Raw genomic sequence first — 18,602 nt, forward strand, 5'->3', positions numbered from 1 at the left:
TATTCAATTATCCGCCAACTACTATTTACACCAGCTCATTTACAAGTAACTTCATTACCACAGAACATACCACACTCTATTCAAAATGGCTGACACAGCTTACGGCACGCTTTCCACCCATTTCACAACATGACTCTCACAGTCATTTCACACGTTAAAGTTACTGAACAAAAATACAATTCAATAAATACCTGTATTCTCACAGCATTTGAATCATAACAGATTCATTCACAGTAGCCACTAAACAGTCGGCTCACTGCTCAAGGAGCAACATCTGACAACAGCGTCGTGTCACCGCACCCTCTCCCGAGAGCGCTTTCAGATGTTCTGCCGGCTATCTAACATGGCGGCTTCAAGGTTATCATATTTTAGTCATCTCACAGCCAATGACAATACAGGTCACACGAGTCAGCCAACTATCTCAACACGCGACATTCCTACCACGCGGTCAAGTCGTGAAACAACAAAGTATGGCCAGCCAATCTGTACACATTTGTTTAAGCCATCTAACACTAAATTATGTACAAATCCATTTGTCACAATGAGTCGCATGTCACCTTTGCATGATTTTCTTATTTTTACATTTTCCTAAAGAGTTTTTTGTGCTCTATCCAGTGATGAAAACCGTTTTAGAAAAGAGCGAATTGAGTTATAAGCCTGTGACGAAGGTGACCCTCACACTGTTACAAGACACTCCCCGGACTTATATTAAGCCCAGCGCAGAACCGCGCGAGGTGACATGCGACTCATTTCGTGGTGGAGGGTCACATTTGAGCTTTTTGTACCAGTTGTAAACTTGCTTTGGAAGGTACGTTCTTTCCAAAAGATACCTACAGTGTACGGTAGGTGTGAGGTGCATACAAATCTCATAAATTGAGGTTCTAAACTTCCGCTTTTTGAGCTGCGTGACAGGAACCTAATCATTGACAGGCAGAGTTATTTAGGAGCTGTTTCGTTTGAAGGGGAAACTTCGAGAAATATTATAATATGCAAACGTATTCGTAAATAGTATGAGGCTTTGCCAGGAGGTTGGAGTCTTAATTTTAGCCCCCCTCCCCCCCCCCTCCCTCGTGATGGATTGTGTTATGTTGTCATGTTATGGGTTTTTTAAGTTATGTTATGTTATGTTATGTTATGTTATGTTATGTTATGTTATGTTATGTTATGTTATGTTATGTTATGTTATGTTATGTTATGTTATGTTATGTTATGTTATGTTATGTTATGTTATGTTATGTTATGTTATGTTATGCAATGTTGTGTTGTGTTTGATTGATCGATTCATTTTTCTTTTGCACATGCCTATGGCTTTCTATTTATGTCAACCTTTTCTTTTGTATTTTGTTTTGATTTTGTTGTTTGATAAACCAACTTTCGCTAGGATGCAAAGTAAACCAAAAAGAAATTTATTCATTATGACTTGACATATGAAACCATTGGCCTGCTATCACCTCGTCTCATAACAGTAAAGAAGTTTACTTTCTTTCCTGACCTGATATTATTTCAAAATACTGGACTTTACATAACTTTTAAGTGTTACGCATTCTGTGTGCAAAGGGGATGAACGAGTGAACGAACAACCAGGGCTAACCGCACTTCACACCGTCTTTCACCTGGAACACAATCGCTTGGTACGCAAGCTTGCCATGGCCTATCTGAAAACTACAAACAAAGAGGAAGTCGAAATACATCTGCAGAACTCATCCGATGCCGTTTTGGAAAAGTTTTATCAGGTACCGTTTCTCATAAACTTGTGGTAGGCAGTTAAATGCGGAGGTATCTAAGTACAGTAGTAACAACATGATAAGCCGAGCGGTAGTATTGGAATCAAACTTTATTTATGTGAATGGAGGCGACGTGACTGTGATACCCCCCTCCCCCCACGCACGCACGCACAACCACACAACCACACACACACACACACACACATACACACACACACACACACACACACATACACACACACACACACACACACACACACACACATACACACACACACACGGGGGCACGCGCGAACGCGCGCGCATCTCACTGAGGACTTAAGAATAAGGACATCAAGTGCACTTGTGCAAGATCAAGATAGATATGTGAACTCAGAGGTTTTCTATACAGTGCACACTTTCTTTTGTATTTATTATACTTTTTGTTTTCACGTGCACTTAAACCTATAAAGACAAAAAGATCAAACCGCTTTTATGATTGTCTCAGGTCATTTATCATAAAACGTAATATCTCGTATAAAAAAGGCCAAACCCTGAACTGGTAGCGCTTGCAGAGAACTACGTTATTAGATTGTTAGGAGGTTTCAAAATACATTACTTTTGGGTATGCTTGAAGTTTTTGAAAGACTGTAGCCGGATAATGTTACAGTGAAAATTGCTACAGATTTGAGGACCGTTACATGTGTCAACGCTGCTCCATATTTTGCAATCTGACAAAAGGAACACAAGTTTAAACCTAGAGAAAAGTTGAACAACTTTGATAAGCCAAAAATATTTCCAAATAGCGTTTCAAACGAGAGTAAAGTAGTTGTTGTGTCAACGTTTAAAAACAAAACTCTAACATGTACATACGACTCAAGATTTAATCTTTCAAATGGGATAGTTAAGATAATTCTACACAATGATCTTTAGTTTTAAAAACTGGCCGCAAAAAATGGGTACGTCATAAGCTGACAGGGGGAACAAAAGAAACAAGAGGTCCATGTTGCACGAGATCTGCTCAAACCTCAATATCCCAAACGTGTGACGAATGTAGTCACTGACGTCACATTGGTTACCTTGTACGTTTTTGCCAGAAAATATGTGAAAAAGCTTGCATGGACCAAACTGATCAGACGCACCATATTTTTAAGCAAGGGGTTCAAAGCAGAAAAAAGGCTATTCGCTGTATTATTTGACCAACAAGGTACCGTTGCTGTCGTCATTGTGTCTTTTAACAGCACTGTTACGAGTACTCTTACATACTATGCAGAAACTTTGTAACCCAACCTTACTCAAGAGTTCAGCAGTCAGCGCCCTTACAACGGAACCCAGAGCGTCCTTCTCCTCCACGACAATGCCAGTCTCAACAAACTAAGAAGTGTAACTCACCTCCAAATGATCCCACATTTTCCTCACATACTATTCAGTCCCGCTTTTACCGCCGGCAAGTTCTGAGTATTCCCTCTTTAAAAATCAGACTTTAACCCAAGAAGTTTCACTGCATCCAAGACCTCGAAAAAACTGTGAAATCAGAGCTCACAAGTAACCCAAAAGAAGGCTGTCTTAAGGCTTTTTCTTACTGGCTTTGGCAATTGCGTCTTCGCATGGATGTAGGAGAAGAGTAATTTTAATGGCTGTTTTGACCCCGTTTTGACTTTGAAAATTGACGAAAGACCCAGGTGAGTCAAAAAGGGGCAAAACACTTTCCGGGCAAGTTGTTTTATGGAAATCAGGAAGTTAAACCAATTAATTCAGAACCGGCGAATAAGAACTACATGTATTTGCAAATGATTAAAAGTATGTGTCACAAATAGTTATGATTGAAAGCATGCATTTTACACTGTCATCATGGGAATGATGTCGGAGAATCATGTCTAGAACCTCAAGCCATCCTTTTACTGAATAACTCAAGATGGGTAATTAAAATCTTTTTCGCCATGTTATCAATGTATTTCTAATTTATTGAACAGATATGGTATCTTGGTATTGTGGTGTATGTCAATGACTTCCTGCATCCTCATTACCCTATGTTGGTCTCAAATGATGACAGAACCCTTCAACTAACTGGTCAAAACTCTGTCCGTGTGTTGCCCATTCCAGGAGGTGCGCAAGGTCCTTGGTGCAGTGTGGCAGAACATCGTCTACACGGAGTACATCCCGCTCATCATCGGACCAGACATCATGGCCGAGTTCAATCTTACCACCGGGCGGAAGGTGGCCTTTGACCCGGACGTGGATCCGAGCGTGTCGGCCGAGTTCGTGACGGCCGCCTTCCGGTACGGACACACGCTGGTCAGCGACCTGATGATGACCGACCAGGCGAACGAGCTGAGGGTAAGGACACACTGTACTGTTGAAGATTATGATGGACTCTCTCAGATGCCCTTCTCTCCGTGAAATTCTTCCATTAACTATCGATGATGTGATGATAAGTAATGTTTAACGCCCTCACGGTAAAACCATTAGGGGCATGTTCCCGGGTTTGACCCCGACTAAAGATGGAGAGAGGGGAGAAAAAAATACAACCCCACCCACCAACAACAACAGCATCCGAGCTGGAGGTGGTTTCAAGGAGAGTCATGGGGTTAGTTTTGAGATCCAGCTGGATCATTATGTGTCAGTGCTGGCAGTCAGCGATCGATAGTTAGTCCAGGCTTTTATATGGGATGAGGGTGAGGACACAATGTACTGTTGAAGAATATGATGGATTTTTTGAAATACCTTTCTCCCCGAGAAAAATTCTTACACAAACTATCCATAGTTAGTCCAGGCTTTTATATGGGATAAGGATGAGGACACAATTGTACTGTTAAAAAATATGATGGATTCTTTGAAATACCCTTCTCCCCGTGAAAAAAATCTTACACAAACTATCCATTGAACAGGCTTTTATGATGAGAGCATCCTTCTATTTGCACATATCATATTATTACCATTTTAATGCACCAAAGGGACTGGTTTTTACCAACCAGGGCTGATTTTGGGTGACTTGCTGAATGTTACTGTGGTCAGACAGGGACCCTTGTTTATCATAATTACCATATAACTAGGACAGACTTTAATGTTGCATTAAAAATATCAGGGTGAGAAATTGCACTTTTATTTAGATTTTGTGTATGTGTGTGTATTAATCCACGTTACAATATATCAAAAGGAGAAACGTCTCACACAAACAAAATGTCTGCTGCTTTAGCTCCGTAAAAGCCAAAGAAGAATGCATTTTGTACTGATTGACCAACACGCGAGCCAACTATGACCTCGATATTTGATCAGGATCATTCATGCCTTGATGTCATGAGTCCGTGTATGAAGTAACAAAACTCTTGCTTCAAACATTTTGAGGAAAACGATTTTTGTTGTGTTCAATTGTTGTTTTCAAAATAGACCACACTGTGGCCTTTAAATTTTCCATGGGCCAACCAGACTTCTATCATGGCATATCATGCAATCAACTAATTTTTGTAGCGTGTGTGGATACAAAGAGCTAATTCAAACAGATGTAAGATTAGAAATTGATACGGATCCATTTGTTGACCTTGTCATGACCCCGCTGTGACCTTGAAGTTTGAGCACACAGCGTATGCGTAATACACGATTTTGTAAATAGCCGCCACCGGACAAACATTATTTGCCCAGAATACTCGGATGTTGCTAAGATACAACGGTGTCATTGACTGAACAAATAGATCGGAATTGATGAAACCATAGTTAATCACTTTGAATAATTCACAATACCCGTGCATTAAATGTGACAAATTACCCAATTCACGGGTTTTCTCTCACAGGAGCTGTTCAGCGTATCCGCACACAACTTGGAGAGTTTTCCCAAGATTGTCAGAGGCCTGGTGTCAGCCGGAAAATTTGCAGCAGAGACATTTGATCCGAACATGGCCGACTCTCTAGTGGACCATCTGTTTGAAAATAAGGAAACTGGTCACCCAGGGCTTGACCTCGCCGCACTCAACATACAGGTAAAAACAAAACGGTGATTCGTTTATTTGTTTGTTTGTTGAATATGAACACTAACGTGGTCGATTCTCTTGTGGAATAACTGTTTGATAAAAATTGGTTCGGTCCGCATTAGGTGAATTTTTTTTTTACCCCAGACTTTGGTCAATATCTGTTTTATTGCATTAATTTGCTGACAAACTGTATGATTTGTAGGACAAAGGTGAGAGTCTGAGACACTAAATATAGAACACGGCGCCGTTATGCGTAAAAAGATTGATTTTATTGAATAATATCGACCAGGTGTATGGGAACCTGATACGGCTTTGTGTTCCATAGCCCAGCTCAAAGTTATGACGTCCATTGTGATTTATGTTAGGGACTTTCATCGTAAGCTTAGATTATGCACGCCACCGGGTACCTGATATCAATCATGCATTATCAATATTTATCCCTATTTTCACAAGTCTGAGGAAATAAAGCAAGGGAGACAAGGCAACATCGGACAAGAGTTATTCCAAATTAATCATTCTTGACCAATGCTTATTTACAGCCACAGAAGAAAGTAATATGGATCAGGGAAAAGTTTTTATTTCATTCCTTGTAAAGAATTGTTTTGCAGATAGCTTGTGTCTTTTGACGAAATATAATCGTCGTCAAGTTGAGCCATATACCGATTTCAACGTTACCTTAAACGTAGCAGCATTAGGATATCCTCAAGGGCAGAATATACCTGCGTGGTTTCAGCGGCACAGACGACGCACTGCATATTAATGATGCTGCGATGGGGATTATGACGAGTACTTGGCCTGTTTTCCTTTCACGCAACGTGTAGTGGGCTGGAATAATCTGCAGTGCGTCGTCTGTCCTGCTGAAGTTATATAGGTGAGCGCCAGGCCTTATGATTGCTTACACAAAAAGGAAGGTATCTTGAAGCCAATGCAATTTTTGCCTCAATTTCACACTGCAATCGTTTTACGAGTACTGCATAAAACTGTGTTTGACAGCGAGGACGGGACCACGGCCTTCCTTCGTTCAACGAGCTGAGAGAGTTCTTAGGCCTGTGCAAGTTTACCAAATGGAGGCAATTTGGTGCCAGCGGAGAAGCCCTTGAAACTCTCTATGAGTAAGTCATGTTATTCTTCTTCTTCTTCTCCTATTTCTGCGTTCCCGTTGCCATGCTAGACTGTCAAGGTTGATGATGTGATGAAGTCTGCAGTTCGCCGCAGGGACTCCGCTGGGCCCGTGTTATGATTCCACCTGAAGTCAAAAGTCGAGTGTTGAGGTTAAATGTTACTGAAGGGGTTACCAGTGAACTGGAGTGATTACCCGTGCAATTTTCCCCGTTTGATAAAGGGTTACTTCCCTTACTTGTATTCTGCAAATAGGAGAACAATTCCTGATTATTTGCAGTAGATGTGTCATGAATAAAATAATGTTTCGAAACAATATATAGCTCGTGTACATATATTTGATCGTCCCCCCCCCCAAAAAAAAAACCCACCCCAAACCCCCTCGGCCTCCCTCCCAAAAAAGGAAAAACAACCGATAACTAGGTGAACCCCTCCCCCTTTTCATTCTATAAATTTGTTATATTGCTCAGATCAACGTTAGCATAATACTTTAAATAAATCTGATCTAGGTGTTAAGGCGATGTGAGGCACTAAAATCACCAAAATTACACTTGGAGACTACATGGAAAAACTTAGTTTTTTGGGTAGTTAGTTATTGAAGTGACTTATGAAAAGAAATGAAAAATATGTGAATACGGCGATCTGTGTACATAAATATTTGCAAATGTTTCATTCATTGTTATAAATTACTTCAATAACTACCAAGAAAACAAGGATATTCCATGTATTCTCCAAATTTAATGTTAGTGCCACACATCGCCTTAATGTATTAGTGACCAATGAAGACCCACAAAAACTAAATTAGTTTTTGTCACCCTTCAAAACAACCCTGATCAGTACTTAAATGGTTTCGATATATTTCTGAAAGCTACTTTTTGACGCCATCCACTTTTAGATAACGCTGGCTTTGACAATTGATTGATATGAGGAATACTCGCACCAAAAGAAATAATCCTAGAGGTTAAGCTGGACAAAGATAGGAGTACGCTTGCAGGCATGACATAACCAAGGTGTACCTCTGCCCTTTGTTTTTCTTGCTGCGTTGTGTGCGCTGCTGGAAGCGAATCTAGCAGTTCCCGTATTTACGATCCGGGTCGCTGCAAACTATGCAAATTATGCTTGTTGTCGGATCAGCTTTTTGCTCTTCGAAGGGGAGCTCATCGTCTTCTGTTTCATATTTATCGAATGAGCCCCCCCCCCCCCCCCCCCCGCCTCTCTGTTCCTGCGTCTTCTTTCCCAAGAACAGCGAACAAAAGAATGATGTTGACTTTACTGTGACGCAGGCATCCCGATGACGTAGACTGCTTCACGGGAGGGACCAGTGAAAGTTCTGTGGTGAACGGGGTGGTGGGGGAAGTCTTCGCTCTCGTCTTAGGACGGCAGTTTCATGACCTCAAGTATGGTGATCGCTACTACTTTGAGACGAACAACAATGCCTACGGTTTTAAGAATGGTAAACTATCCACATCTTTATCATGTGTCTATCACTGTCGCCTCCAAAGCGTTGCTTAATGCTTTCTCTTTTCGATGTGTTTTTAAACTTTGTCATGGCTGATGTCGCATAATCCGCTTTTATATAAAGAGATTACTTTGATGTTCGGAGAAGGCTGAAAACCAATAGTTCGTTAGGAATAAGAGCGAAAGAGATTTGTTTAAATGATACCAAAAAGTAACATGACAAAATATGAAAAACAAGTGAAAAGGATGAAAAAAAAAGATTCAAGCAAATGACATAAATGAAACAAACTTATAAGCCATAACATACACACACACAGACACATACACACACACACACAAACAAACACACATACACACACACACCCGCCCTCACACATACACACACACACACACACAAACGCACACACACAAACACACACACAAACACACACACACACACACACAAATAAAAACTGCCATTAACCGAAAACATAATCTTATTTCAGATCAGCTCGAGACGATAAGGACACTTCGTCTGAGCAAGATCCTGTGTGAGAATGCCAAAGTGAAATACATTCAAGCCAACCCTTTTAAACCGCCAAACAACGAGAGGTAAATTAATTTTATACGTCCGTCCCTTTCACCAGTATTTCGCATGTACCTTACATTGCAATAGTGTGGTTAGTTTGCTTAAAGATACCGAGCCAAAAGATGGAGCTCATGTTTACAGGGGTGGGACTTTTCCGCGAATCCGCGGATTTCCGTGGACACAACTTACGAATTCCGCTGGAGTAATCTATTTTTCCGCGTCCCATTTCATCACAGTATCTCTAACTTGTTGACTGAATGATATGGAGAGAAGTGAAGATGGAACAGAACACTGGAGGCTTGAGAGTTAAATTAGGCTGACTGAAAACTCCTGATAACTGATAGTCATTTTGAGCTTCAATGCATTAAATCATATTATCCTACATACGTGATAGAGACACCCGTGAGATAATAATCGTTCAAATCACACGTGTGTATATCATGTAAATGAGGTCATGTCAAGCAAGTCTGGCAGGGACCTGTTTTTCCACTGCTTATGATGCCAAAGTCACCGAGACAAACGTCATTATAGAAACAAAAATTGCGCTCGCTAATTACCCTCGATGAATCTTTAGAACTAACACGTCACACCACACTTTCAGAGTGACGTTTCTTTGCTTTGACGTAATAGATTGCACGAGGCTTTAGAAGAGATCGAGGTTCCAAAACAAGCGTCTTCAACTTATCTGCCTCGACTGCAGGACATTTTCAGTAAAATACACGTAAGTACAGTACTAGGATAAACAGAATACTACATGGCTTGCTGTGTTGTACCAGATTTACACTCGTTGCTTTTTCAAATAGTGAACAGCTCGCTTTTGCTCGCAGTTCAATATTTAAAAAAACAACTCGTGTAAATCTGGTACGACACAGCAAGCCATGTAGTATTCTCTATCTATTGGATTATGGATACATGGTTCATTGCGTAAGTATGCACCATTACAATGTTACCATTGGTGTGTGAAAGTGTGTTTTGTGTGTGTGTGTGTGTTTTTTTTACATTTAGTCAAGTTTTGACTAAATGTTTTAACATAGAGGGGGAATCGAATCGAGGGTCGTGGTGTATGTATGTATGTGTGTGTGTGTGTGTGTGTGTGTGTGTGTGTGTGTGTGTGCGTGTGTGTGTGTGTGTATGTGTGTGTGTGTGTGTGTGTGTGTGTGTGTGTGCGTGTGCGTGCGTGAGTGTGTGTGTGCGTGTAGAGCGATTCAGACCAAACTAGTGGACCGATCTTTATGAAATTTTACATGAGAGTTCCTGGGATTGATATCCCCGAACGTATTTTTCGTTTTTTCGATAAATGTCTTTGATGACGTCATATCCGGCTTTTCGTAAAAGTTGAGGCGGCACTGTCACGCTCTCATTTTGCAACTAAATTGGTTGAAATTTTGGTCAAGTAGTCTTCGACGAAGCCCGGACTTTGGTATTGCATTTCAGCGTGGTGGCTTAAAAATTAATTTATGACTTTGGTAATTAAAAATCTGTACCTCTCTTCCTTTTAACTTTCTGAGCGTGTTTTTAATCCAAACATATCATATCTATATGGTTTTGGAATCAGGAACCAACAAGGAATAAGATGAAAGTGCTTGTAAATTGATTTCGACAATTTAATTTTAATAATATTTTTTATATTTTTAATTTTCAGAGCTTGTTTTAATCCAAATATAACATATTTATATGTTTTTGGAATCAGCAAATGATGGAGAATAAGATGAACGTAAATTTGGATCGTTTTATAAAAATTTTTTTTTTACAATTTTCAGATTTTTAATGACCAAAGTCATTAATTAATTTTTAAGCCACCAAGCTGAAATGCAATACCGAAGTCCGGGTTTTGTCGAAGATTACTTGACCAAATTTTCAACCAATTGGGTTGAAAAATGAGGGCGTGACAGTGCCGTCTCAACTTTCACGAAAAGCCGGATATGACGTCATCAAAGACATGTATAACAAAAAAACAAAAAAAACCCGTCCGGGGATATCATACCCAGGAACGCTCATGGAAAATTTCATAAAGATCGGTCCAGTAGTTTGGTCTGAATCGCTCTACACACACACACGCACAGACAGACAGACACACACACACACACACACACACACACACACACACACACACACACACACACACACACACATACACCACGACCCTCGTCTCGATTCCCCCTCTACGTTAAAACATTTAGTCAAAACTTGACTAAATGTAAAAAAAGGCATCCAATATTTGAAATGCCAAAGCTTTTTGTCGAATAACATTGGTGCACAACCACAACACTATCCAGGAATCAAGATAATAATTGCAGTCAAGATTGAAAATCTTCATCAGGCCTGTAACTCTCAAGTCTGACTATCCTGCTGAAAGCCTGAATAGCTGAGAAAAACAAAACAAAATCAAACATACCATCAGTGAAAGCCGCAGTCAATCCTTTTGCAGAACAGAAACAGCAAAGATCTCTCCACAGGGAAACATCATCAGGCTGGTTGGCCATGACGTGTGTACTGCAATCATAAGCAGACACACTGTTACTCATTTAAAATCATAACTACTCACTTAGATAAATCCATAACCCACAGACATCACCATTAAACCCACTCACATGCGCGCGAAAGTCAATGGATTACCCTGTGGTTTAAGCATGACATAGAGAATTCTGAGCTCTACACGTTCAGTCCAAAACACAGGTACTGAAGTAGTGACAACTGCATAAATGGATGAAACCAAAGAGAGAAAAAAACAAGCAAAAGCATTACTTACCTGAATGTTCACAACAACGCATATTGGTATGACCAGGTTTTTTGTATGGGGAGATTTATATAGCGCTTGACGTGACGTTTTCTCTAAGCGCTTTACATATTAATTTCTGCCGTGTGAGATGGAATTTTTTTTACACAATATATCACGCATTCACATCGGCCAGCAAACCTCAAGCCTATTAGGGCGAGCATTCACCTTTCACGGCCTTTATTCCAAGTCACACGGGTATTTGGTGGACATTTTTAGCTATGCCTATACAATTTTGCCAGGAAAGACCTTTTTGTCAATCGTGGGATCTTTAACGTGCACACCCCAATGTAGTGTACACGAAGGGACCTCGGTTTTTCGTCTCATCCGAAAGACTAGCACTTGAACCCACCACCTAGGTTATGAAAGGGGGGAGAAAATAGCGGCCTGACCCAGGGTCGAAAACGCAACCTCTCGATTCCGAGCGCAAGTGCGTTACCACTCGGATAAACACAGCACTGGACCATTGTAAATGCAGGACTTGAAGTTCAATGGGTCCACTGAAAAAGAGATTGTGCACTTTGAAAAATCATAAACCTGGTATACTGATAACCTTGTGAAAACAATCTTCCCCTTGTATGAATTCAGTTCAATTGAGGTGAAATAATACATGTTTTAACTAACATTTCTGATTTGGAGTTTATTAATCACAGTCATTTTGAGTCAGAACTACAACCCTGAAAATTACTGACTACAAAGACATTCATTGATTCAACAAAATATATCATATTTTGGCTTGTATGTCATGTAACTCTGAAATATGACTACCCCACTGAAAGCATAAATTACTGAATTTCATTCACACACACGCACACACACACAGTGACACATGCACAGAAACACACACAAAAAAGCATTCATTGTCAAAGGAAGCCTCAATCATACCTTTTGCTAAACAGAAACAGCCAAGATCAATTCCCACAAGGAAACATGGTCCGGATGGTCAGCCGTTGTGTACTGCAAACATATGTGGCCACACTGTTACTCATTTTAATTTAACTCAGAATTACTCAGATAACTCCATAACTTACTAACACCACTATGATTAAAACACACACACACACACACAAGCCACAGATGATTATGCAACTGGGAGGAAGAATCCGTGTGAGAGCGCGAGTGCGGACGCGCTTCAATGCGTGTGCGTTTGTGTGTGTGTGGCAGAGAGAGAGACAGGGAGAGAGAAAGAGAGAGAGAGAGAGAGAGAGAGAGAGAGTGTGTGTGTGTGTTTGTGTGTGTGGATGTGTTTGCAGAGATGGTTATGTTTACTTCTTCTGTAAATTATATACCCTTGTCTAAAAGGCTTTTAAAGCTGAGGACAATAAACTCCTAAAGCGTCAAAGCGTCTCTCTTTCTCTCTCACTCTCTCTCTTTCTCTCTCACTCTCTCTCACTCTCTCTCTCACTTTCTCTTTCTCCCTGTCTCCCTCTCTCTCTTTCTCTCTCTCTCTGTCTCTCTCTCTCTCTCTCCCTCTCTCTCTCTCCCTGTCTGTCTCTCTCTCTCTCTCCCTCTATCTCTCTGTCTATGTCTCTGTCTCTCTCTCTTCCTGTCTCTCTCTCTTTCTCTCCCTCTCTGTCTTTCTCTCTCCCTCTCTCTCTCTCTGTCTTTGTCTGTCTGTCTCTCTGTCTGTCTCTCTCTCTCTCTGTCTCTCGCTTGTATGTATATTTTTGTTTGTTTTTAGTCTGTTAATCGTTTGCTTGTTCATTGTTTGTTTTTATTACTTCTTTAATTGATATTCGAACATTTTTGAAACGTATTATCATTAGATTAAACCCTCCCATGGGCGAGGGCTGGATGTAAAAAAGCACCTGTTTGCTTATGCCACTACCCTCGTAAATAAAGAATTTGTCATTTGTCATTGTCATTGTCTCTCTCTGTCTTTCTATCTCTCTCTCTCCCTCTCTCTCTCTCCCCCTGTCTCTCTATCTCTCTCTCCCTGTCTATCTCTCTCGCGCCCTGTCTCTCTCTCCCTCTCTCTCCCTCTCTCTCTCTCTCTCTCTTTGTCTGTCTGCCTGTCTGTCTGTCTGTCTGTCTCTCTTTCTCTCTTTTTCGCAAGGTATGGCCGGTGTATGCAAAACGAGTTAGTGCAGACTCTGTTTACATTTTCAGCAACCCGCTTCATCGGTGTTCTGAACTTCCTGATATCAACATGAGTGCCTTCCTTGACGTCTTCCCGGACACCCCCCGTGACGTTGTCACGGACAGCCCAATCACCCTGTTCAACTCCCATGTTTTAGGACCCCCTGTTAACTACGTGTCGAACGTAAGAATACTCGTGCCTGAAGGGCCTTCTAGTTTTAGCTTCTCGGACGCGTTTGAATCTCGTTTACGTCAGAGAGACCCCAATGAAGAGCTACTCCGTGCGTATCTCTCAATATTTAAAGGCAGAGTAAGCCTCCCGTAAACCATCACAGATACGGTCAGGCTTTTACACACAGTACAAACACCATTTCATTTAAACACTCACCAATTGAGAACATCCTAGGTGCCCTCCGTAAAGAGCGAACAATTTTCAAAGAATTTATTTTTGCGTGGTTTATCTTACCCCTGAGCCATCGTGAACCCGTGTGATCCAGTTTTCCCTTTTCACAATGCAGTCGTCATAGTTGGTTATTTGAATGCGACTCGACGTGAGCTTATCTACAATAGCACGTTTTTTTATGCACGAAACAACGGCTGTGGTTCACAAGAACTCCAGCGATGGCTTTTGACTGTTGAGAGGAACGGCGATTTGCACTGATAAACCGGCCGTCGTCTGCTACGACCCTTGCGTGACCCTGCTTCCGGGCTTTTCTTTTTTTAAACTTTCACAACTTCGAATTGTTCTGATCTTGTCTTGATGAAAAACGAATTCTTTTATGATTAAAGAATGTTTGTGTAACAAGCTGTCAATTTATTATTTAGATTTTAAAAGTTAGGTCTAGCGCAAAAACGAGGCGCCGTTGTTGTTAACGGAACAAGTCTACGAAAATAAATTCTTTGAAAATGTCTCACGCTCGACAGAAAGCAGCCAGGATGTTCCCGTTCGGTGAGCGTTCAAATGGAAGTATGCTTGTACTGTATTTAGACGCTCGGGGAGCTCTGTGATGGTTTACGGGAGGCTTACTGTGCCTTTAACCCTCCACACATCATACCCCGTCCTTAAAACATCCAGAGTTTCATGTAAGACATGTGGAGTTTCTGCAAGAATTACAGTATTGTCAGCTTATAACAGCAAAAGTAAATACATATATTCAGTAACATTATTCATACATACTTCCTGGGGGCAACCGTAAACCAGTCTGGTAACATCAATTGTTTTGGTAAATCATTGAAAAACAGCGAAAAAGAAATCAGAAATGATAATTTGCCACGACGAAGTACAACATTTGACACGAAAAACTGAACATCTATCTACCAGCATGTTTTACGCATGACTTTGCTTTACGTGAATATCACGTAACACATCCAATAATTGTCTGTTCAAGTTCATTTGCAATACTGTTTCCCTTCGTAATCAATCATGTATGCTATCAAACGCTTTACGGTAAATTATAAGCAAATGGAACAAACCTAACAAACAGACATTTTGTCCAGCTTTATTCAAACGCTTGGGGCTGCCCTAAAAACAGAACGTTATGCAACGCACTGGCATGGCGAACTTTTAAAGCACAGTCAACGGGCAAGACGCTATCACTGCAACTATACTTACCTTGTTGTTTATTCAGTAAAACCGCCCACTAACGACCTTTAAAATGTCCCGAAAAATCGGTCGTTAAGAGGGGGTCTTTATTGGGAATTCAAGGGTAAGGTTCCATCACAGGGGAGGCTACTTTAAAAAAAAAGTTTTCTGTCACCGTCTTTCCACCTGTATAAAAAAAGACTCCGTGTCTTTGATTATTGGTTAAATGTGGGATTTCCCTCCTCCTGGCTTTTTGCGATTAAGTTCCCGTTTTCACCTTCAATGCTTTTCTCTCTATATCTTCTAGCGTGAACAGTTACCATTCATATTTTTGGAGTCGCTATGTGTACAACACCTCTCAGTCTCAACGATTAAAAATGAAGGTGAACTAAAGCTAAGACAGGGCGCTGTAACAGACAACACCTGACAAAGCCAAGTCAAGAGAAGTGTTTATTCGAGATGATTCATTCACTCAGTTGGTGAGCACATGATCACAGAATGCGTACACAAACAAACACGCCAAACAAAGACAAGCGCCGCGTCTCAGTGCGAGCAAAGCAGCAGCCACTCTTTCTTATTGAGTTGTCACCCCCTGTCTCCCATCCCCCCATCCTACTCCAAGGAGGGTCCTTCAATTGGCGACTTGCCCTATCGGCCTGCACCGCCAAGTCGCGCGATAAAAAACGCTGGCGCTGGACCCGAGTACTCTTCAGACTGGCTCGCTCCCCCAGTATGAAAGTTTTTGTCTTGTGCACGTGGATTAAAAAAAAAAAATTTTTAAATTTATTTTACACAATTAAAAAAATTATTAGAGTAAAATAAAACATTAAAACGTTCATAATCAATCAATCAATGAGGCTTATATCGCGCATATTCCGTGGGTACAGTTCTAGGCGCTCTGCAGTGATGCCGTGTGAGATGAAATTTTATACGGCCAGTAGATTGCAGCCATTTCGGCGCATATTTACCTTTCACGGCCTATTATTCCAAGTCACACGGGTATAGGTAGACAATTATTAACTGTGCCTATGCAATTTTGCCAGGAAAGACCCTTTTGTCAATCGTGGGATCTTTAACGTGCACACCCAATGTAGTGTACACGGGGGTTGGGTTCGGACACCGAAGAGAGTCTGCACACAAAGTTGACTCTGAAATAAATTTCCGCCGAACCTGGGATCGAACTCACGCTGACAGCGGCCAACTGAATACAAATCCAGCGCGCTACCAACTGAGCTATATCCCCGCCCATAATAAACAATAGTAAACAAGAATTTATTAAAAAAAAAAAAATAGACCGCCCATGCCGGGAATCGAACTCGGATCACTTTGGCCATAGTCGGACGCGCTTTCCACCAAGCCACCAACTCTGACAATTTTGTTAGTGAACTCAAATGCCTATAATGCTAACATTAGGTTGTTCAGCACGCGAGGCACACGCACGCAACGCCTGGTGTCGCTGGCTGGGCGGTTCTATCAGTCGAACGGCTGTTCTATCCCACCGCGAATCGCGCCCACCGTTAAGAGTCGTTTTTGTAGATTATTTCGCATTTAGGTCCCAGGTAACATTTATATGAAGTTTTAATACGATCAATCGGACCTATTATCAAGTTAGTGTATCAACTTTTGAACGAACTGCGCCCAGTAGTTTCCCAGCAATAGGCTGTTAAGTCGAGACAGACACACACACACACACAGACAGACACACAATTAAAGTCTGCAGGACCCTCCTACTGCGTACTCGGGGATAAATCTGCGTTAACTTGCGTGGCCTTGCGAGATCTGCCGCAAAATGCGGGCATGTCTCTGTGAAAGGTTGCATGTCTTCTTCTTCTTCTTCTTCGTTCATGGGCCTAAGCCCACGCACACTCGTGTTTTTGCACGAGTGGAATTTTACGTGTATGACCGTTTTTACCCCGCCATTTAGGCAGCCATACGCCGCTTTCGGAGGAAGCATGCTGGGTATTTTCGTGTTTCTATAACCCACCGAACTCTGACATGGATTACAGGATCTTTTCGGGGCGGGGATGTAGCTCAGTCGGTAGCGCGCTGGATTTGTATCCAGTTGGCCGCTGTCAGCGTGAGTTCGTCCCCACGTTCGGCGAGAGATTTATTTCTCAGAGTCAACTTTGTGTGCAGACTCTCCTCGGTGTCCGAACACCCCCGTGTGTACACGCAAGCACAAGACCAAGTGCGCACGAAAAAGATCCTGTAATCCATGTCAGAGTTCGGTGGGTTATAGAAACACGAAAATACCCAGCATGCTTCCTCCGAAAGCGGCGTAAGGCTGCCTAAATGGCGGGGTAAAAACGGTCATACACGTAAAATTCCACTCGTGCAAACCACGAGTGCACGTGGGAGTTTCAGCCCCCGAACGCAGAAGAAGAAGAAGACAGGATCTTTTCCGTGCGCACTTGGTCTTGTGCTTGCGTGTACACACGAAGGCAGGTCTAAGTTGACCTGGGAGATCGGAAAAATCTCCACACTTAACCCACCAGGCGGCCGCGGCCGGGATTCGAACCTTCGACCTTCCGATTAAGAGGCCGACGTCTTACCACCCGGCCACAGCGCCCGTCAGAGGTTGCGTGTCAGTGCGGACACTTTGCCTTGAAAAGTGTGAATTTTCACTGTGAACAGTGTGCTGCAGCAATGTTAGCCGCAAGAATAATCCTAAAGTTCGTTCAAAATACCCAAGCATGGCCCGTGCACAAAGGAAAGGCGATCGAGTTTAATTTTTTTGTATTTTAACACAAGCCAGAGAACACCAGCGCTTGTGAGAGCAAAACGTTTGCCCGCAGGGAAGTGAACCTTCCTTATCTTTCGCACCGGAGAGGTATTCAAGCGGGGTATTGTGCAAGTTGGCTATTGTGAGAGCAAAAGGTAAGATGGGAACAGCCGAGGGCCACTAGATTTGCACGCACTACTGACTGCTGACTACCGCACCTGGCTCATGACGGTCTGCGAGACTAATGACAGGCGCGTGCATCGTGTGCAGGACAGACTTTGACACTCACTGGTACAAAACCCAATCAAAGTCGTTATTTAGCCTTTTGTTGGAAGGTCGGTCGTCTGAAAAAGGAGGGCGTCGCCATTTAGAGGTTAGTTACAGTGTAAAAGGCATACGTGCCAAGAAAATCAGTTGTAAAAAGGAGTGGGGTCGTTTTATGAGGGGTCGTTACGGGAGGTTCCACTTCACTTTTTGGTTAAAATCAATTACAGATTTTGGCTAAACGTTCTTTGACCGAGTCCGGACAACAAGATTTCATTTTCACTTCAAAGCTTACATATATTTCACTCATTTGACAATCAATGATATGATATGATAGTTGTTGCTTTTTGGGTCCAGCGGACCATA

General features: G+C 41.8%; 1 protein-coding gene across 1 annotated transcript in view; it reads left to right on the top strand.

The window, feature by feature from the left end:
- The window catches only part of LOC138965312 (salivary peroxidase/catechol oxidase-like), a 31,075-nt gene extending 12,959 nt beyond the window's left edge, over positions 1-18,116 (top strand). The window contains exons 7-13 of the mRNA XM_070337442.1: positions 1,558-1,733; positions 3,807-4,040; positions 5,492-5,677; positions 6,662-6,780; positions 8,071-8,240; positions 8,731-8,836; positions 13,699-18,116. Coding sequence (XP_070193543.1) covers positions 1,558-1,733; positions 3,807-4,040; positions 5,492-5,677; positions 6,662-6,780; positions 8,071-8,240; positions 8,731-8,836; positions 13,699-13,993 — 1,286 coding nt within the window. The 3' untranslated portion in view covers positions 13,994-18,116. The remainder of the gene's footprint in view (positions 1-1,557; positions 1,734-3,806; positions 4,041-5,491; positions 5,678-6,661; positions 6,781-8,070; positions 8,241-8,730; positions 8,837-13,698) is intronic.
- The last annotated feature ends 486 nt before the right edge of the window (positions 18,117-18,602 follow it).

Source organism: Littorina saxatilis, linkage group LG4 (genome assembly GCF_037325665.1).
Source record: "Littorina saxatilis isolate snail1 linkage group LG4, US_GU_Lsax_2.0, whole genome shotgun sequence".
Lineage (NCBI taxonomy): Eukaryota > Metazoa > Mollusca > Gastropoda > Littorinimorpha > Littorinidae > Littorina > Littorina saxatilis.